General features: G+C 37.0%; 1 protein-coding gene across 1 annotated transcript in view; it reads left to right on the top strand.

Annotated features, from left to right (window-relative positions):
* Nucleotides 1–307: 307 nt before the first annotated feature.
* The window catches only part of LOC109066314 (receptor tyrosine-protein kinase erbB-2-like), a 39,022-nt gene continuing 16,735 nt past the window's right edge, over nt 308–22,594 (top strand). The window contains exon 1 of the mRNA XM_042767314.1: nt 308–579. Coding sequence (XP_042623248.1) covers nt 501–579 — 79 coding nt within the window. The 5' untranslated portion in view covers nt 308–500. The remainder of the gene's footprint in view (nt 580–22,594) is intronic.

Below are 22,594 nucleotides of genomic sequence, written 5' to 3'. Positions count from 1 at the left end.
ATTTCATGGTAGGTTCCTATTGTGACAACTTACCCCATATAGAAAACATGTCCTGCATGCCTATTCAGTGAGATTTATTCCTGGGCACTACGTTGGAAATGTTCAGTAGGCTGGCTTTTTCAAGTTGGTTTTCAAGACTGTTTATTTTTATATAAATAGGAAACCTATTCACTGAGGTCAAAAATATGGGAACTAGCCTTGGTCTTGTTAAAACTGCTCCCGACTCCATAATTGGCCTGCATGAATGTTGCTGTAATACTGGAGTCAATCTGTACTGCCACTCCTCCGCGGGAGCGCGCGCGCACACACACACACACACACACTCAGACTGGAGAGTCAGGCGCACTCGCTCCTGCCAGGAAGTTGTTGGTATTCGGGAAATAACAAAGACACGAAAAAAGGTGTATTTGACGCAACGAAACTACACGAGGGGGGTCTGCGTAACGTGTACGGGACCCGGGTATGAGCTGGAGGAATATTAACTAATGGAGGACTAATCGATGGAGGCAGACAGAAGTTTTGGGCTCGTCTGGGTCCTGCTGCTGCTGTTGGGTATTCCAGACGCTTCAGGGAGAGAAGGTGGGTCATCTCCACATATTCCCAAACTATCCCAAAATTCCCATAATATACTATTACTTACCACGTTAATGTGAAGTTACGGAGCATATAGAGTGTTTAACACGAACAAACAGCGGCGGGACACATTCTTTCGGAGAAACTGTGCTTCTCAAGCGGTTGACACCCCGTTTATATACACTGCTAAAGTCGCACGGGGCCCACTGCATTTTTAAGCGGCTGTTCGAGTCAAAGGTTTGGAGCGATTCGTTTTGCGCGTCGCTGCCTTGAAATGCACACGGAGTGTGGAATTCGGGATTTCGTAAGAAGTTGTTTTAGTGGAGTAAACAATTTTACAATTTAAGCGTGTATTTATGTACCTGAATTAGACTAATAGGCCTATATAAAGTGGATAAGTTCAGAAAATCCTGTCGGGGTGTTTTTTTCTCTCACAGTGTTGGCGCATTAGTCGTAGGTGAGGTATGTCACACAAACTTGATTTGCAACTTCTGCTTGACAATAGCGCTGAAACCTGACAGCCAGAGTTCAGGAGTTTAATGGGCACAACTCCTGATATCTTAGTATCATACCAACTCACACACACAACGGCAGAGTTTTTAATTTTAATATGAAATATGAAAAAGTGAAAGAATTACATGGTGCTTTCATGGTACATGCTCAAAAACATGTTATTGCCATGATACATGCGTTTGATATAAATCAGAAGTTCTCATAATAGAAGTTCTCTTTAAGATACATAAGTGTGCAAAACAGTGGACAAAACCGCAATCTCACAGAGATTTACAAAAACTGTAACAAAATAGAATTGCTGTTATATGTCGGGTTAAACTTTGTAGTTCTCATTCACTGCGACACAAAAATGTCACGATGTCGTAATCTGTTATTTGTTTAATGGTTCAGGTTTAAACACTGATTGTTTTTTTCTTTTTCTTTTTTCATTCTTCTGCGTGTACAATACGTGCACTTAGTTGGAGGAAGATTTCATGTTGTTAGAGAATCATACACTCTGTCCTTCCTGCTCAGTTATTCCAAAGGTCGTTTGTTTTAAAGTTCTGTGTAACTGTGTCAGCTTCTGATTACACATGGAACAAAACAAATGTGTGTCTGATAATTTCATGTTCAGTAAATATTTTCAGCAAACGGTCTGTTGTCTTGGAATTCTTAAAGCGCTCAAATGGTCATCAGCCTGGATGCAGAATTCATAAACAATGCAATTGGGACATTGTTGGCATGGGCCATAATATGACTGCATCTCCTATTCTCAAAACTAAGCAAGATCAGTCCCTGTCAAAGTTTTGCCATCTGATTCTGCATATGCATAAGACATAAACATGTTGTGCATCCAGTCTGAACCCATTTGACATTTTGTCTTCAGTAGAGCAGAAAGATGTTTAGCAGAATGTTCAAACTGCTCTTTTTAATACAATGAAAGTGAACGGTGAATACAAGCTACAAAAGCACCATTAAAGTGTCCTATAATTAGTGCATTTGATTTGTGTCTGAAAATCCAAATCTGGAGATACGATCATTATAGCAGGGAAGTCTTTTCCCCGTTACATTTGAATCAGTTAATTGAAGAAAACTAAATTGGCTGTTACTTATAAATACAGATCAAATACAAAAGTATCTGGAAATAAAGTACAAAAGCTCCATCTGTCGACCATCACGGTAGATTTTTGATGTGTTTACAGCTACATGTGTAGCCTTACCCATAAATATAAATATTAAATGTTACAGAATTTTCACACTTTAAAGAGCTTTAGCATTAAAACAGCAGATAGCATAATTGCAGCAAACCGTAATAGAATAAACAGAAATCCATCATCCGTTGATGTGGACACTAGCAAAGTCTTAGTTCATGTTAGCTCATTAAATAACACAGTTGCAACTAGAGGTCGATTCATCGGTTTTGCCGATTAATTGGCACCGATAGTTGATTGGCGGAGCAATCAGTTATCTGCAAAAATCCATGCTGATAGTTTTCCGGGTTGCGTCCTTTGGAGTGGCTGAGAAGGGTCCGCTGCCATTATACAGTTTGAGAGCGGCCTCTAGAGGCAGAAATCACTAACAGCACGTGTTGTTTGTTTTGACACATGACGCAACGCTGCGCTGCACAGAGCGGGAAACTTCAAACGCGCATTTAAATGCAGCCGACAGAAAATCCTGCAGTGGAACAGAGTGCCATTCACATAGTTTTCCATTAAATTACATTATATTTGTCCCAAATCATTGTTATTTTGCATAATGACTTCACCCTAGGCTATAAATTATGTATTGTGCTCTTTCTGTGGCTCTAAAACAGTCTGTATTCTTCATACAAATAGCCCTGCTACAGATCGTACTTTCTCTTTCAGTTTGCTCTGTTTTTCTTAACACCATACTTCAAACTCCTGTATGCCACATTCTCCGTTTGGTGATTAAATAAACAGTTTTAGACCGCTGCTTGAATTGAACGTGACACGTCTGGTGTGTGACTACTCCTAGACGCAGCGCTGTGCTTTTGCCCAGTGTGTAACTTATATATATTGATTAAATAATCATGCAGTGTTCTAAAATAGAATCAAATAAAGTGTGAGAGTACACATACAATATCAATAATCTATGTATGGAATTTTAATGCTATGGCCTTGTGTACTGTAGATATTTAAAGATGGCCATCTTTAACCATGACTGTTGAAATTAAATGGTAATACTTAACAGTAAGAGTCTATTTGTATTATTAATAAAAGCTGGAGAAGTATTGTTCCTAGTGTGTTCATTTCAACATTTACTAATACTAAAAGGTTGTTTTTTTTAATTTTAAAGTTTCTTTTTTTAACATTAGTAAACTATGAAATAACTTTAATGATCAATATAATAATTAATATTAACATTTTTATTCATTTACAAAGTATGGTTCAGTACTGCTACTGCTTTTTTAAAAACAGTAAAGCAGTGTTTTAGTTTTCAGTTAGTATCCATTTTAAAAACTATCGGTTGATTAATCGGTATCGGCCAGTGTGGTCCAACCTAGCTATCGGTATCGGTGAAATCCACTATCGGTCGACCTCTAGTTGCAACGTTACAAAAATACCTTTTCCAAGAGGGTTTTACTGTGCAAACTAAACAGCTAAAGAAAATATTAAACCCATATGAGAAAAAATCTAGATAATGAAAATCTAACTCAATGCACTTGTCGACTATCGTGCAAGCAATAAACAGTGGTGTAGCTGTGGCTGTTGTTGTGTTTGGTTACGTGCAGGAAGGTTTCTATATGTTAAGTATGTGCAAGGTCATTCTCTCGTTAGGAATGCCTGCATGCATTGATCCAGCATATGCATACGTACATCCTATCAGTATTTTGGTATGCGTGTAGCAGTGTGTCAGAACAGAGTAATACACGCTTCACAAACACAGAGACACAAGGTCTGGTCCAAATCCTGTTCTTCCTGTCGGTTGAGTAATTCTTGTTTGTTGTGTGACTATGTGCAAGAGAGAAAGAATAGAATATGCACTGATATGTTTTGTAAAAAGCTGAGAATGAAGATGAGAACTATGAAATCACGTATATTTCCATACACTATTTTGTTTATGCCCTTGATTCACAAATTGAATTCAAAATCATTGTGTGCACTTAAACGTTCCTTTGAGTGTTTTTGTCACTGCTGTGTTAGTTTTATCGATCTTGATGCATTGGCTAGTCCATTCAACAGCTTTTTAGGTCAGTGACCAAAGGACACAAGCAAAGTTATAAAACCCCTTGGAAACTCTGTTCCTGTGCCCACTGATAAAGTATCATAAGGGACATCTTTGGGACAAGCTTTGGTGTTTCTCTTCTTATAGCCGAGGTTATAAGCCGAGGTCAGGAGCTGGTAGGCAGCAGTTGATCTTTGGTTGCTGTAAATGTTCAGCTTGTACTCTGTAGTCTGTATTGTTTTTGTCTGTAAGATCAGTCTCCGTGGCAGCAGCGGTTACCAGAAGTTGGCAGCTGAAAGCCTATTGAAAGTACACACTAGTGGAGTACACACTCTACTTCCTGTCTGGCTGCACACCAAGAGTAGGTGTGGTGAATTTGCTCACTGCACAGGTAAAGAGCACTGATTTATATTCAATCTGTCTTTCCTGTGCTGTTGTCCTAGAGACTGAGAGCAGCCCTTATGCCTTGTGACACAACAAGTTTCCAGTGACACAAGGAATGTGTCTACACTAGTGTGTAGGCGATGGTCTCTTGTTTTGCCACTACATACATAGGACTCTTAGAAATCCTTTTTATTTTTCCAATATTGTGGTTTATTTTTTCCCAAAACCTTTTTTTTTTTTTTTTTTTTGCTCCACATGAATTAATCTGAATCTGCTCTTAGTCTGGGTCGCTTATAACGTCCATTTGGGAATGCAACATGTGCTAACCATCTTCCCAAACAGGAACACTTACTGAAGTCAACAAAAGAGGGGACCCTAAAGTTTTCCACCAAAATAAAATAATTGAAATCAGCCATAAATATTAGTATTGTAACTTTACAGTTATTATACTCATATACTTTGTTTTTTTCTGTTTTCATTTCTCTGAATTCTATTTTAATGCTTAAATTAAATTTTAGTAATCAAAAAGCATGCCTAATTAATTGAAATAATGAAACTTGTATAATTTAACAACAATTTATTAGTTTTTTTTTTTTTTTTTTTTTTTTTAAGAACATTTCTAGGGCTCTATGAAATCCATTTTGTTTTTTCCCAAATTCTGGATTATTTTTACAAAATTCTGTTTACCATTTAAAAATTTGTGGATTCCACACATACTTGAATATCTGTAGTAGATGAAACTGTGCCACTGAGCCACACAGAAGAAACAGAGAAACACAGAACAAGAATACTAGTTCATATTGCAATTTCATTGAGTGTATTTTGTCTGCGTTTTCTGCATCACAGAAATCATAGGGCCCTACATAAATTGCTTATTATGTCAGTGTGTTATTGCATGTTTTAATGCACAACAGAAGTATAAAAAAGTTTTGAAAAAGTTTTGCTTTTACAACATTTTAAATGGAATTTGACTGATATTTTATTTGAGTACCTGTAGGGATGTAACGATTCACAATTCACAGTTCGATTTGATGAACGATACTGATTTCACGATTCGATTTTCTCACAATTATTTCTAAACAAAATGTGATTTAAGACAAATTATAAATAAAAAGGTGTCCTTTTATTGTTGCTAGAAAAAATGCTGCACATTTCTTTGTGAAACAGAAATATCAAATAACAAAACTAAATTGACATTTTAAAACAAACCCTAAATCTAATCAAATAAATAAGACAAAAAAAAATCTCTTCATATAAACAAAGCAGATACAGTGTTTAATTGCTTACCGCTGTAAACAAAGCAGCGTTGTGCTGAAACACTGCTTTAATATGAATTATACAGAGATGAGATGAAAAGAAAATATCATCTAACAGCCCTCTACATTGCGAGTAAATCACTCGCATATGCGACTAAATCTTCAATCTGGCGACTAAATGATGTCTAATATTAGCCAGTGGCCAATAAATTCTCAGATTTTACACGCCAGTATGTCGTCTTGTCCCTCTATTTGTTATTGTTAAGAATGGGCATCCAGATGTCCATTGAAACGTCTCGGGTTACGCATGTAACCATGGTTCCCCGAGAGGAAACGAGACACTGCGTCCTCTAGTGGACACTATGGGGAATGCCATCAGCATTAGGGATGGGTATCATTTACATTTTATCGATATCGATTCCGATACCGATACTGCTTATCGATACCGATACTTACCAATACTGTTATCGATACTATTTGGTGCAAAAAATATGAAGTGAAAAGTTGTTGAAAGGATGAAAAAGTTATTTTATTACTGATTTACTTGTATTTGTACTTTGTACCTTGTACTTTTATTACTCTTTTTCTTGCAAATGTATTAAAGTACTTCAGTCAAGAGCAGTGAGTTATTTTTCTCTTTGTGTCTTTTATTAACATTATATGAATGGTTCACCCAAAAATTTAAATTGTGTCATAATTTACTCGCTCTCAAGTTGTTTTAAACCTGAATGAGTTTCTTTCTTCTGTTGAACATAAAAAGTTATTTTGAAGAATGTGGGAAACTAAACAGTTGCTGTTTTTTTTTCCTACTATTAAAATCAGTGGGGACCAGCAACTGTTTGGTATACCCACATTCTTCAAAATATCTTCTTTTGTGTTCAGCACAAGAATAAATAAAAATTAATACATGTTTTATACAACATGACTGAGGAAATAATGACAGAATTTAAATTTTTGGGTGAAATGTCCCTTTAATGACAAGCGGCAGAATATTTAGTATGGTCTTTTTAAGAGCTGCATGCATCTGTTTTTCTCTCAACTGTTTACTTTCACTTTAGACATTAACTGTGTTTATATGTAAATCTTGTGTGTTTTTTAACAGTATTAGCGCAATCAGACGATAACTAAAATAACTAAGCAATAAAGTGCTGCTTGACCAGCCTTTTAGTGTATGGTCGCTTCAGGGGTATGCGCTCTGAATAAGCACATGTTTGAACAGCATGCAAATAAAACAGTTAACCAGCAAGGCTTTAAAGCACGCGGAAATAACATACTTTTGTGATTGCGAATAAGTCTTGTGAGTGTAACTCTACAGAATCAACATTTGATGTGAATGTGTCTCACAAGTTTCAGTTGGAGCTGGAGCCGCGAGACATAATACAGCGCATTGCTTGGGGTAGATGCTATCTTTGTTAGTAAATGTTTCATTATATTACTAGTGTTTCCTCCTTTGTTAACTATTACTCTACTGCATAAATTTCATCTGACACTGTTGTTGCTTAGTTTTGTAACGTGAGCTCACATTAGGGCACATTTAATGCACGTCATCAATTTCTTTGTCTGAAGGAAATGTGAAACTGGCAGGCCCTAGGCATGGCAAGGGGACGCAGTGTCTCGTTCCCTCTTGGGGATCCATGGTTACATGCATAACCCGAGACGTTACTCTTCAAGGGTACACACACTACGTCCTCTAGTGGACACTATGTGGAACGAAATACCCACTATGCATTGCCTGTCCACCTGGCGAGAGAGCACCAAAAATAGTGGCAAACATACACCAATTTAGAAAGGGGGGCATGCTAATGACGCCCAGATAGCTAAAATAACTTGGGGGGAAATGGGGAACCCAACCAACTCTAATATTATGGAGGGACTTCCCATTCAACCAAGTTGGGATCACATCTGACCTCAAACAGCTATGCTCTTAAAGACAATGCAGACTGAACAGATGGAAAAAGAACTTTGATGTTTCATTTGGGCCACCGTAAATACCCTGTAGGCAGCCCTAATTTACAGCGTGTCTACACTTTGTTTTTTTGTAATGTGAGGATTCGTGAGCTTGCTTAACTCAGCACTGAACAAAACTCTGGTGTTTTGAACAGTGAGTGGATTGTGATTAACATTGTGTTCAAGGGATCAAGAGATATGTCTGTGATACATTACTCAACACTACAAAAACACGTTGTAAGAAACCTTTGAAGCTCCCCTAAGCGTATACACAAATATGGTTATCGGGTCAGTCGCACTGGCGATCCTAAATATTTTTCATAGACGCACGCACTAGTTTTCAGTCGCAAGTGCAACTAAAATGGTCACACTGTAGAGCCCTGCAAAGGAAACTATCTTTGATAAACTTCCACTTAAGAGAGGTAACAAGAGGAACATTTTCTACTCCATCCGTGCCCCACCTACTACCCCCGTGCTAGATCCCGCCTTACCACAAAGGTGGCCGCGGGAACCGAACCCGTTTTGCAGAGTGTCTCCTACATGAACACAAACAAACGGCTCCTGAAGACAAAAGAAGCTGATGACATGCTTTACAGGCACCCTCTTATACTTCTGGGCATGCCGCTAATGATGTCACAGCTGCACGGTCCAATAGATTTGCAGTGTGCTACAGACACCGGTCATGCTGATGGCATTCCCCATAGTGTGCACTAGAGCAGTGGTTCCCAACCCTGGGGTCGCGACCCCCACTAGGGGTCGCTAATAATTTTCGAGGGGTCGCCAGTCGCCAATCATTTTTTTTTTTTTAAACAGCACGATAAATTAATTTTGATTAAAATAATTCTGAAAAAAAAATGTAAAAAAATTAAATAAATATGACAAAAAAAAAAATCCTTAACGCCGAGAATTTTGCAACATATCGCGAGAGTGGGAAGATACAGACGTAACTTCGAAAAAAAAACGAGGCAAAGAGAATATATGGCAAAGCGGCGAGGAGAAGATAAAAATGAATGCGCTAAAAAGAAAACAAGGCCTTATTTAGACAGTTATCTTGAATTTGGTTTCATTTGAAGCGATGGACAAGGTGAGAATTGAGTGTGTAATCTGTGGTGAGAGACTAGCGAATGAAAGCATGAAGCCCTGCAAACTAATGAGACATCAGAGCACCAAACACCCACAGACGGTGGGTAAACCTACAGAATTTTTCCTGAGGAAAAAAGAACTTGTTATGTCAAATAGACCCCAGAACATAATAGATGTTACATTACAAGAGCTGGAAATGAAAATAGACAGGCAACGGTTGCATCCTTCGAGTGCGCTCTCTTAATTGCCCAATCAAAAAAGCCACACACCATCGGGGAAACTCTGCTCAAACCCGCATGTGTAAAAATGGCAGAAATAATGTGCGGGGCACAGGCAGCTTCAAAACTAAAAACTGTACCTCTGTCTAATAATACAATAAAGCACAGAATCGACAGAATGGCAAATGATGTTGAGAACACACTGATTGAAAAGTTAAAGATGCACCCATTTTCCATCCAACTTGACGAAACGTCTACTGTGGCGGATGAAGCAGTCCTCATTGCATATGTGCAGTACGTTGATGACTCCGAACTAAAGCAGGACATACTTTTGTCGACTAATTTGTCTACAACAACACGAGGAGAAGATATTTTCCACGCGATTGACACGTACTTCACAAAGAATCAGATTCCCTATAATAATTTAGTCGCATGCTGCACTGATGGAGCTGCTTCAATGATGGGAAAAAACAAGGGCTTCAATGCACGTTTGAAAGAAAAAGCACCCTACTGTCTTGTGTTTCACTGTATGATACACCGTCAAGCCTTGGCCAGCAAACACCTCTCTGATGAACTTAATGAAACAATGAAGACAGTTGTAAAGATCGTTAACTTTATAAAAGCCCGCCCGGTAAACAAGCGAATCTTTGCGGAGCTGTGTGAAGATGAGGTGCATCAGACACTCCTCCTTCATACCGAAGTGCGCTGGCTATCAAGAGGCCAAGTGTTGGTTCGTTTTATTGAACTAAAAGAAAAAATAAAAGAGTTCCTGAAAATGAACAATCAGAAGCTGTTTGACGAAATGACAGATGCATTTCTCATCAGAACGTCATACTTGGCGGATATTTTCAGCCTCTATAATGAAACAAACAAGCGCATGCACAGCGCGGATGCAAATGTGCTGGAATGCAAGGAAATTATTGACGCATTTGTGCATAAAGTGGACTTTAGGAGGAATAAGCTGATGAAACGAGACCTACACCATTTTCCATCACTTCTTAAACAGACCGGGGGAAATTTGCCTGAATCCTTGAGCAAGGAGTTCATACTTCACATGGAACGGCTACAGAAAGAGATGACGTCACGGTTTTCGGATGTTGATGAACATGTCGCTAAATGCGCATGGGTAATGGATCCATTCACTGCGCAGGAGGAGGACGTGGAGTATTTACAAGCGGAGGACGAGCTCTTGGATATCAAGTCTAATTCTCTTCTGAGGAGATTCTTCAATGAACACGGGTACAAACGGTTCTGGCTGGTGGTGAAAGGACCTAACGTCGCACCCAAGCTTGCGCACCATGCTACAACCAGACTCATCCTGCCATTCGCCACAACATACCTGTCCGAGACTGCTTTTAGTTCTCTGGTAACCATCAAAACGAAGGCACGCAACAAGCTGGATGTGCACCATGACTTTCGTATGGCTGTCACGAAAATCATGCCTAATATACAATCTCTAGCCCTGGATATGCAGGCCCAGACTTCACATTAAATAGTCACATTAAAACAATTAAATAAGGGCTTTAATTCAACCAGGAACAAGAGAAAAGGCATGAAAAAACATAACTTACAATATGTAAATATTTATTATGCAGTGGTTATTGTTGTGTTTTAATTGGTGAATGTTTTTAGTTTTTAGAATGCAAAACAAAAAATACATTAATTCTCTGAATAAGTGATATTCATGTTAGTAAATTTTAATTTGCTTCTGTTTGTTCATCAGTTAAAAAGCACAGGCTGAAAACAAAAGTCGGTCATTGTGAACCCTTGCATGTTGTTACACGTTTAAGGTAATAAGTGAAATGGATAGATTTGATATTTACCCTAACAGATTAAAATGTGCTGTTATTTGCTCAACGGGTTTAGGAAAATAAATGGAATCTGTTGTTGGAAAAACTCAGTAGTTGCAAGTTGCAGTTAATTGTTTGCATTCTGGTGTTATTAAAAACTTAAACAACTGACAGTCACATTAAGCTGATGTCTATACTGGTGTATTTGAATGGGGGGGGGTCATGGGGGTCGTTAAGATTTTTCAGTGTTAAAATAGGGGTCTCTTGAAAAAAAGGTTGGGAACCACTGCACTAGAGGATGCAGTGTGAGTTCCCTTGAAGAGGAACACAATTTCCCCATGCAGATAAATAAAGAATATAACATCTATAAAACAAACAACAACAACAAAAAAAACAAACAAACAACATAAATTTAATTGGCAATATAATTATATTGATTTAGCTTCATAAAACTATCAAGCAAAAGTCAGAGGTACTTACAGTGAGTGTGTGTGTAAACCTGTTGGTTTGGATGTCATTGGTGAATCATTGTGATGTAAAACACCTGCACTTCAGCCAGTTTGAATCAGGTTTGAGTTGGAGTAAAAAAAAAAAAAAAAAAGATTATGTAGAAACAGATGTACAGTGAGAGAGAAAGAGAAAGGGCCACATAGGCATGGACTATTAGAGTTGTTTTCTATTCAAGACAACCAGCCGGCCCTCACACACTCAAGCACAGAGACGAGGGAATGTTAGGGTGATGAAGGAGGAGCAACGGAACTTGGAAAGGAAGTGTGAACTGGAGAAAACAGTGACTTATTATTCAGTCCCATCAGCATGCATACATATGTCACTTCTGTTAGTACACAAAAACAGCCCTTTCGATATAATGTGTACTGATTTATGAATTATGTACAGGAAAACCTGGAATTAACTTTAAATATTATCGAAAAATAGACTATTGAACCTATAGAAAGATTTTTTTAAATCATTTAGGCTTACAGTCCTGTATGGTCAAATGTTACCCTGCAGTTTACAGTGCACTGAATCTAAAGTCAAGTCAAGTCACCTTTATTTATATAGTTCTTTTTTGTGTCAATAATGCAAAATGATAATAGTAAACCCCTCAATTTTCAGTTAAAGGCAGTTCATCATTGAATGCAGTGATGTCATCGTTAGGGATATGCCGGTATCAAATTTTCATGTTGCGATTAATTACTAATGCTTTTATCACGGTATATGGTATTATCACAATATTGAAACTTAGTTTCAAAAAAGCGGTAATAATACAATATAACAGGTTAAATAACATTTTTCTTATAACAAAAATAACTTAATATTTAAATACAATAAAGCAATACAGAAAAATATATAAAGTTAAACATTTTACACAGATTAAAGTGCAAAAGAACTATAAAAAACCAATAGGTATCACTTTACAATAAGACCTCATTAGTTAACCTTAATTAATGCATTAACATTCACAATAAGCAATAGTAACATTTGTTACAGAAGTTATTAGGTAAGCAAGTCTTTGCAAGTTATTGCAAGTCTTAGTTCATGTTAGCTCATTAAGTAACACAGTTGCAGCTTTTGTTTTTAACAACGTGTTATTAAATATTGGTATACCTAAGATTAATGAATGTTCAGAACAATTATTCACTAGCAGTTTATGTTAACTAATGAAGCCCTAATGTAAAGTGTGAATGAACAATAATCAAAACACTTTCAAACAATATCTAGGGTATGTTGTAGTCCAGATTAAATTGTAAAAAAGTTTGAAAATTAATAGCCTATTAAGTCTAAATATTTAAATATTTGGCGCTGTGATGAACACCAAAGCAAATCCACAAATCTGAATGGCTATTTAAATATATTTAAATACGTTTTAGAAAGTAGAGCAGCTGCTTTATTTATGGGGTTTCCAGGGTAACGGCTACATTTTCTGCAGTTTAGCGCCATCTGCTGTCAGAGAGTGAATGTGCTTTCATTCAGCATGTCTGTCAAATGTTCCCCCACGTGCTTCTCATGTGATCTTGTTTACATCAGAGCGCACAGGCGTCTTTCAAGCAGCATACAGCGGTGTTGTGCATTTTGACCAGTTGATGGGAAAAGTATTCTTAAAGTGCATCCCAGATTCGGAATAATTTGTAATGTATAATTATTCACGGGATTTAGAAGTGCCCACGATAACAATATTGTGCATTTTCATTACCGTGATATATCGCATTACCGAATACTGGCACATGTCTAGTCATCGTCCAGCTCAGTTCAGTTTACATAGTATCTGTGCAGTCAAGTCGACGATATCGCTGGATATTAAGTGTCCCCAACTAAGCAAGCCAGTGGAGACAGCGGCAAGGAACCAAGACTCCATCAGTGACGGAATGAAGAAAAAACCTTCAAGAAACCAGGCTCAGGCGGGGGGGCCAGTTCTCTTCTGGCCAGACGAAACCAGCAGTTTAATTCCAGGCTGCAGCAAAGTCACATTGTGTAGAGGACTCATCTGGTTCCTGTGGTTTTGTCCCATTGGCCGTCAAGAAGGCAAGGTCTTCAATAGAACCCGACCAATATGGGTTTTTTGGGGCTGATACCGATACCGATATTAGGGAGTAAAAAAGGCTTGGTGTTCAAACATTTGACTGGTACTATATATAGAATACAGTATATACATTAACAGAATATATATACATAGACACATTTTTTTGCAATGATCACTCAAATGCGGTGATCAAACACTTATAAAGACAAGAAAGAGTAAAGGAGGCAGAGCATTTAACAATTTAACAATAAACTTTATTATCCAAAATGTGTCGGACATCAGTGCACTGAACAGTAAAGTTGAAGTTTATTCAACTTTAATTTAATTCACTTCAATTCCATTCAACTTTATTCCGTTGAAGTTTATTTACGGATTTGCTCTAATGTCTTCACACACAGATGAAACTTACTAGAGAAGTGTGAAGTCTGACATAATATAGGCTCTATAAATAAATACAATATAAATTCATGTCTTGCGCACTTTAATGCCCTTGGAATGTAATGTGTACGTTGAATCATGGCGGAATTTCACGTGAAGTCCACTTTGCATGGCACTTACGGTTGAATAACACAATGCTTGAATCCTGCTGCTGAACAAGAGACCTCCTTACTGAAGTGAACTCCACCAAATTCGGGGGATCCCTTCAGCTCGAGGAGCCCTCTCAAATACCACCCTCCATGCATTAGTAGCCCCCAGGGGAGGGGGGGGCTAGATCGGTTGGCGCCTGACCGTGAATTTAACCATCCGTAACTCCCAAACTATCTCCCGGGCTATCGACACGGAGGTAGTCTCATTCGAAAGAGAGCCTCTAGACGTAAACTTCAAGAGGGTTCCTCGAGCTGATAGGGATCCCCTGAATTTGGTGCGGATTTGCCGCACCGTTACGGAGATAGTTCCAGGTAGCCAGTAGCAAACAATGGAAAAAAAACTCATATACAAAACTAAGTAATTACACCATTTCAAGCATTTTATCTGCATTATATGTTCTGTAAAAAAAAATTTATAACGGTGGCATATGGTTGTCCTGGTCTCCGCTGACATTCAGGGCTGTTGAAGTCATCTCTAGGTGCTGATGCACCATCTGGGCTGGATACGTACTGGATCCGGGTGACTGCAGTGACCATCTCATCTTTACCATGTAAAGTGACCTTACAGGAAATCGTCTGTAAATGAGGGCAACGAGTCACCAAATATCTCCATACTAGACTTGTGCCGGTATTCGGTAATGCGGTAATGAATATGCACGGTATTGTTATCGTGGCCACTTCGAAATACCGTGAATAATTATATATTACAAATTATTAAGAATTTGGAATGCATTTTAAGAATATTTTTTCCCATCAACTGCTCAAAATGCACAACACTGCTGTATGCTGCTTGAAAGAAGTCTGCGCTCTGATGTAAACAAGCACGTAAGAGAAGCACATGGGGGAACATGTGAGAGACACGCTGAATGAAAGCACATTTACTCACTGACAGCAGATGGCGCTAAAATGCAGCCCTTACCCTGTAAACCCCATTAATAAAGCAGCTGCTACTCTCTAAACCATATTTAAATAATTTTAAATAGCCATTCAGATTTGTGGATTTGCTATGGTGTTCATCACAGAGCCAAATACTTAAATATTTAGACTTAATAGGCTATTTATTTTCAAACTATTTTTTTTTTAATCTGGACTACAACATACTACCCTAGAAATTGTTTGAAAGTGTTTTGATTCTTTATTGATCATTCACACTTTACATTAGGGCTTCTTTAGTTAACAAACTGCCAATGAAAAATTCTTCTGAACATTCATTAATCTTAGGTATTCCAATATTTAATAACGCATGGTTAAAATTTAAAGTTGCAACTGTTATAATGAGCTAACATGAACTAAGACTTGTATTTTTTAACAAAGATTAATTACTTCTATAGCAAATGTAGCTATTACTCATTGTTTAGCTGTGCATTTATTGAATGAGCACTATGCAATGTCCAAACTGATTACACTATATTTTATGTATTGCATTGTATTTTATGTAAAATCATTTTTTATTTTTAAACTCTTAAATTCTTTTTAAGTCAATTTTTAAATCATTTTTAAAGTTCTTAAATTGCTTGTTTTATTTTTGTGGTTATTTTTCTTCATGATTTTTTTTTTTTTTTACTTTATTTATGTAAAGCACTTTGAATTACCATTGTGTACAAAATGTGCTATATAAATAAACTTTCCTTGCCTTGCCTTGCCTTGAATGTTAATGCATTAACTAAGGTTAGGCCTTTCACGATAACAAATTTTGCTGGACGATAAATTGTCCAAGAAATTATTGCGATAAACGATAATATTGTTGTTCTAAGACCAGTTTCAACTAATATAATGATATTGGCATACTAATGCAGGTAAACCTTTTCAAAGATCAATAAACTTTTATTTCTAAAGAATATTTAACACTGAAAACAGAAAACATTTTAAATATCCACAATAAATGAACAAAACAACCAAAAAACAATAAAAGCAATGGACTGTCAGTCTCTGTTAAAACAATGCACTTGAATAAATACCAAAAACAACCAAAATCAATAAATAAAATGGATGTAAACAAAATTGCACTTCAAAAAATATTAAACATTAGGCTCAGGCATAAATAGTGCCAGTTATGACCTTTGTAAACAAACAAACAAAGCCTCAACAGGCCATATGCAAAAAACTTTTGGAAAATAATTTCTCCAGCATAAAGCTTTGTTCAAATAAATCAAAAGTGAATTGCCGTCTATGTCCACCAAGGACGAGAGAGAGATTTTATGGCAGATTCCGAGCAAGAAATACCAACATGTTGACTTTGTGTGGCTTAAAATTAATTAATTTTGTATGTTTATATGTTATATTATGTTTATATGCCAGTTAGGGATGCTCATATTGACCGTTTAACCGTTAACTGAAATTAAACATTTTGACCGATTAAGGGGCCGTTCACATATCGCGTCTTTTGGGCGCTCAAGTTCGTTATTTCAAATGTAGACGCGCGGTATGCGCACTCATAATGGAAGCGACGCTCACGCGGTGCGACACGCTCGTTTTTTCCAGGCGCGTCTGCACCATAGACAGTAAAAGAAAGGTCTGCACCGCATCTAGTTAAAAACATCTCAACTTTTCAGAATGACGCAAGAGCACCAGAACCAACTCAATCAGCTTCCTTCGGGGTAAAATTCCCCGTTGTTTTTGAAGAATGGGGTGAACCCAAACACTGCGGAGTATTTACTTTTCTTCGTAAATAAATCTTGTAGCAGAGTTACAGCAAGGGTTTTTCGGTGGTGGAAATCCATTGCTGAAATTTCGTTGTGCCACTGGTATATATATCAGTGGCGCAAAAAGTGGGTATGCGCTATATGCGGCGCATAGGGGTGCCGCACCATGGGGGGCGCCAAAGCGATGGTTAAATTTTTTTTTAAATAATAAAAGTTATATAAATTTATATAAAAAAGTTATATAAAATTTAGAGGACTAACAGGCTAGAGTAGGCGCCGGTGCCCTCATAAGATTTCATCATAGAATTTAGACATAGAAGGGTAATATCGCGAGTGGGCGGGGCGAAAAAGCAAAAAAGCTATCGGGGGCTAAAAATAGAAAAAAGAAAGAGGGAAAAGGAGATGGCATGTCAGGGGATGCAACAGCAGCTAAATAAGTGGATGGTGAAAGGCAACAGGTAGGATTTAAAATGTGACGTCTATGCTTGGAGGCTTGCAAATATGTTATTCATGTTAACAGACTAGCTAGCGTTTGCTTACACTGGGAATGTAGCAGACAGAATATGTAGCTAGCTTAGAATATGCAAAACCGAGGTTGCTGAGCTGAAAACTGAAAAATATAAGGTAGCATTTACAATAAATGACAAGAATCTGGAAAACAACTTTAATATCTCTGGTTTACCTTGGAATCATGCATAGATTTGCTACCAAACTTGGAGGCTTGCAAATATTAATGTTGACTTGCAAGTGTTTACTAACTTACTGCAAAATGTTTCTGATATCTACATTTAGATTTATATATATATATGTTTATATATATATGTTTATGTGTATATAAACACGCCATATATATATATATATATATATATATATATATATATATATATATATATATATATATTACGCCAAATTTTTTTGCTGCATACCCCCCCCTAACACTGGATAGTTGCACCCCTGATATATATATATATATATATATATATATATATATATGTGTATATATATATATGTATATGTATATATATATATGTATGTATATATATATATATATATATATATATATATGTTAACTCACTGGGCGCGTTGACACGTGCAACCACACGCCTACAGACATATTTAGCTGAGCAAGCCAAATGAAGCGAGCGAAAAGTAGGCTACTATGTGGTACCATTTCGACAGAAAGGGCAACGAAGTTACTTGCAAAATAATGCTACGCTGTATTAAAATAAAGCAGTAGTGCAAGTACAATGCAATATCACTTGCGACGCAAACATCCACAAGCAAATGAAAGCCGCTTCCCAAAGCTGGCCACTATAGCGAGACGTTATCTCTTTATTCCCGGGACATCTGTGCCATCGGAGAGGGTGTTTTCTGCCACGGGCTGTCCACTGGCTGCGCTCTAGACATGTTACAACATTTTTTTTTTATAAAAATTGAAAAAATAAATTACCGCGGCCGGAAATATTATCGAGCTCATTTTTTTTATCGTGCGATTAATTGATTTATCGACTATCGCGACAGGCCTAACTAAGGTTAACTAATGATGTCTTATTTTAAAGTGATACCTATTGGTCTTTATAGTTCTAGTGCACTTTAATGTGTAAAACTTTTAACTTTATATTGCTTTATTGTATTTAAATGTTCAGTTATTTTGTTATATGAAAAAAGTTATTTAACCTGTAATACTGTACTATGACCACTTTTTTTTTTTTTTAACTAAATTTCAATACTGTGATAATACCGTATACCGTGACAAAAGCATTATCAATTAATCGCAACAGTAAAATATGATACCGGCATGCACAAATCTCAGTACATTGCTGCACATGCACACACTTTGTCATAAATGGGCCGCAGAGTGAATGCCAAACACATCTATTTACGGTATCCTGCACAGAGTAGCAGTGTGATAAATCAAAGACAGGAGGACAGTAGTCAGGACTGTTTAAATCGTGTGTGTGTGTGTGCGTGTGTGTGCATTAAAGGTGTATTTTCTACTATAAGTCAAATGAATACATTTCATTTGATATTAATACAGACTTTATAGGCAGTACTCGGAGTTTGATTTCCATTCTTTTATTTTAAGAATAAATCATGTTTTTTTTGTGGAGTATAGTTCAGAGTGAAAACCACATAAAGATGATTTCACAAAGTATATGTTGAAGCATAGATGACACTTCTATAATCTGTAACTGTAGAATTCCACAGAAAAGCCATGTGGGTTTCCATAGCATTCAAACGGCTGTTATTTACAAAGTTTTACACATGGTTCCCACTGCTATTGAAACATGTACATATCATGGAATTTTACACTTGTTACATGGAAAGGTAATGGAATAACCATTTCTATTGTGAATATGTTTTTTTTATTCAATAATCAAAAGTGCAAAATCATGGATTGATAATTAATTGATCTATAGTTATGAGAACCCTGTTCATATTCCCTGATTTAAACAAATTAATTAATTTCAACATAATCTCATGACAATTTGTAACTTATTTTGTTTTTGCAAATTCTTTTTCAGGATCAAATGAATTTTTACAAATGAATCTCTTCACACAGGTGTCTCCATACAAATCAGACTGTACAAATTAATATGAAATAGCAGTTATGTTTTCTTGTAAGCAGGGCGATATGATGATATATATCAGATGGACGAAATAAAAAGTCTATCGTTTCATATTATGCTCTATCGTTTATTTCGTGGTACAGCAAAATAAAATAAAATTTTTATTTGAAAACATTTTCATAATTTGAATGATGGCAGACTTGCATGCATTATGCAAGCAGAAACGTGAATAGCATGCGCGCTCACGTGACGTTGCTGTGCGCATGGTCACGAAAACCTCATGTTTGCATGCGTTTTTAAGCACTGCAGTTTAAAACAGCTGATTTTCGGCCATTGAAACACAACAGAGCTATATGAACGCGCTGTCTGCTTCTGTGTGAGAGGAGTGCGTAAGCCATGCATCAGCTGCTAATAGAGCTCGTGAGCATTTTTGCCACTTTATTGGCTTTGAACCAGGGCTTGAAAAAAAAAAGAAAAAAAAAAAATCAATCAGTTCACTCTGAGCAGAATCGATATTTTACCGTTTCTTTTTCAGTGTTCCTCTGATATTATTACCGTTCTGATAATAATGCGTTATTTAATATATATATATATATATATTTGCCTATAATTTGCCTAATAATAATAATAATAAAGTACAGCGTTTTCTTTACTCAAAAAGAAAAGAAAAAAAGAGAGATCTGGTAACGTTAGCCAATAACCTGCTGCACTTAGTCAGCAAATACAACATCATCTTTTCTAGATTTTGGCCAAATGTAGGCTGCTAAAAACAAAAAAAATCTATTAACACTTTAAAGACATAAAAGTATTTTTAAGATATTTAAAAATGTTTGCATTTATTAAAAAAAAAAAAAAACAGTTGATTGAGTTAGATTGAGTTTTGAGAGTGAAAAAAAGTCGCGGCTCACACATTTTATTAGCCCTATTACTTTCCGAAATAATAAAAGTTAAAATGCCCGTAGGCTAAAGCAAAATTCTAATTAAAATCATTGTAAAAACAGTTATTAGTTTCTCTCCAAAACAAATCCTCCAAAAAGTTTAGTCTATAAAAACATCAATCCAAAAACAAATTAATTTAAGGTGAAAGTGGTGCCTACCTCTCTCATTCGGCACGAATCCAAATGTTTCCATATTCCCGACGTATCTGGATGCTAAAATATTATTTATTATACAGTGTTTGTACTTTCATCGACATAAAACATCATCCTTCACGTCGGCTTTATCAGCACAGTGAGGCGCGGTCACGCTGAACGCAACAAATTTTGTACAACGGAGCAGTGAAACTTTTTGTTTGTTTCTTTAACTGTATTTTATTTTGATATTGAACAGGCTTCAATATAGCAAAATATATTGTGTGTGCGCAAGGCATCAGTGCGATGGTCATACCAACACTGGCTGGTTATACAGAAGCAAGACATTATTCAAAGCTGTCAAGCTTTTGCAAAATAATTAAAACTGTAAAGCTTTTGCAAAAAAAAGAAAACTACTCTCTGCTGTTTCGTTTTACTACTGGAATTCGTGATTGGTTGACAGCAAATTTCAAATATTAAATGGAACGATAAAAAAACGTTATTAACCGATTAATGGCCATTTCAAATTTTTGATTCTGTTCGGAACTATAAAATTTGATTTCATTTCTGTTTCTGGTTCTGTTCCTGTCCAGATTTAATTCGTTTCCAGTTTCGTTTTCGTTCCTTGAACCGGTTCAGAGCCCTGCTTTGAACCATTGCATAAACACTTATATGCTTCCAAATTACCCTTGCAAGTATCCTCATAAACACAAGTTATTAAGGTCTTAAGGGAATGTAAACAGTTGCGAGAGAAAATGCATGTGTAACAGTATATTGGACCTGGACTTCGGTCTTAAAGAGGAAGCTGTCCAATATTTGTCCTGTTTGCCATTCATGATAATCAAACAACAGTGAAAGAAAATCTCTCACTGCTCTTGACTAAATCACTTTTGTAAGTAGAATAAGAAGAAAGTAATTCAACTTAAATTTTGAAACTCGTGTATTAAATAACTTCAATGCACACAGACTGAAGTAGTTTAAGTTTTTGGTTCTTTTAATTGTGATGAGTTTGGCTCACATTTAACAAAAACCCACCGATTCACTATCTCAACAAATTAGAATATGGTGACATTCTAATCAACTCAAAACACCTGCAAAGGTTTCCCGAGCCTTCAAAATGGTCTCTCAGTTTGGTTCACTAGGCTACAGAATCATGGGGAAGACTGCTGATCTGACAGTTGTCCAGAAGACAATCACTGACACACTTCACAAGGAGGGTAAGCCACAAACATTCATTGCCAAAACTGGCTGTTCACAGAGTGCTGTATCCAAGCATGTTAACAGAAAGTTGAGTGGAAGGAAAAAGTGTGGAAGGAAAAGATGCACAACCAACCGAGAGAACCGCAGCCTTATGAGGATTGTCAAGCAAAATCAATTCAAGAATTTGAGTGAACTTCACAAGGAATGGACTGAGGCTGGGTTCAAGGCATCAAGAGCCACCACACACAGACGTGTCAAGGAATCTGGCTACAGTTGTTGTATTCCTCTTGTTAAGCCACTCCTGAACCACAGACAACATCAGAGGCATCTTACCTGGGCTAAGGAGAAGAAGAACTGGACTGTTGCCCAGTGGTCCAAAGTCCTCTTTTCAGATGAGAGCAAGTTTTGTATTTCATTTGGAAACCAAGGTCCGAGTCTGGAGGAAGGGTGGAGAAGCTCATAGCCCAAGTTGCTTGAAGTCCAGTGTTAAGTTTCCACAGTCTGTGATGATTTGGGGTGCAATGTCATCTGCTGGTGTTGGTCCATTGTGTTTTTTGAAAACCAAAGTCACTGCACCCGTTTACCAAGGAATTTTGGAGCACTTAATGCTTCTGCTGACCAGCTTTTTGGAGATGCTGATTTCATTTTCCAGCAGGATTTGGCATCTGCCCACACTGCCAAAAGCACCAAAAGTTGGTTAAATGACCATGGTGTTAGTGTGCTTGACTGGCCAGCAAACTCATCAGACCTGAACCCCATAGAGAATCTATGAGGTATTGTCAAGAGGAAAATGAGAAACAAGAGACCAAAAAATGCAGTTGAGCTGAAGGCCACTGTAAAAAAAAACCTGGGCTTCCATACCACCTCAGGAGTGCCACAAACTGATCACCTCCATGCCACGCCGAATTGAGGCAGTAATTAAAGCAAAAGGAGCCCCTACCAAGTACTGAGTACATGTACAGTAAATGAACATACTTTCCAGAAGGCCAACAATTCACTAAAACTGTTTTTTTTTAATTGGTTATGAAGTATTCTAATTTGTTGAGATAGTGAATTGGTGGGTTTTGTTAAATGT

This window comes from Cyprinus carpio, chromosome A12, assembly GCF_018340385.1.
Source record: "Cyprinus carpio isolate SPL01 chromosome A12, ASM1834038v1, whole genome shotgun sequence".
Lineage (NCBI taxonomy): Eukaryota > Metazoa > Chordata > Actinopteri > Cypriniformes > Cyprinidae > Cyprinus > Cyprinus carpio.
The sequence above is the reverse complement of the archived record's forward strand: the minus strand, read 5'-3'. Positions and strand labels throughout refer to the sequence as shown.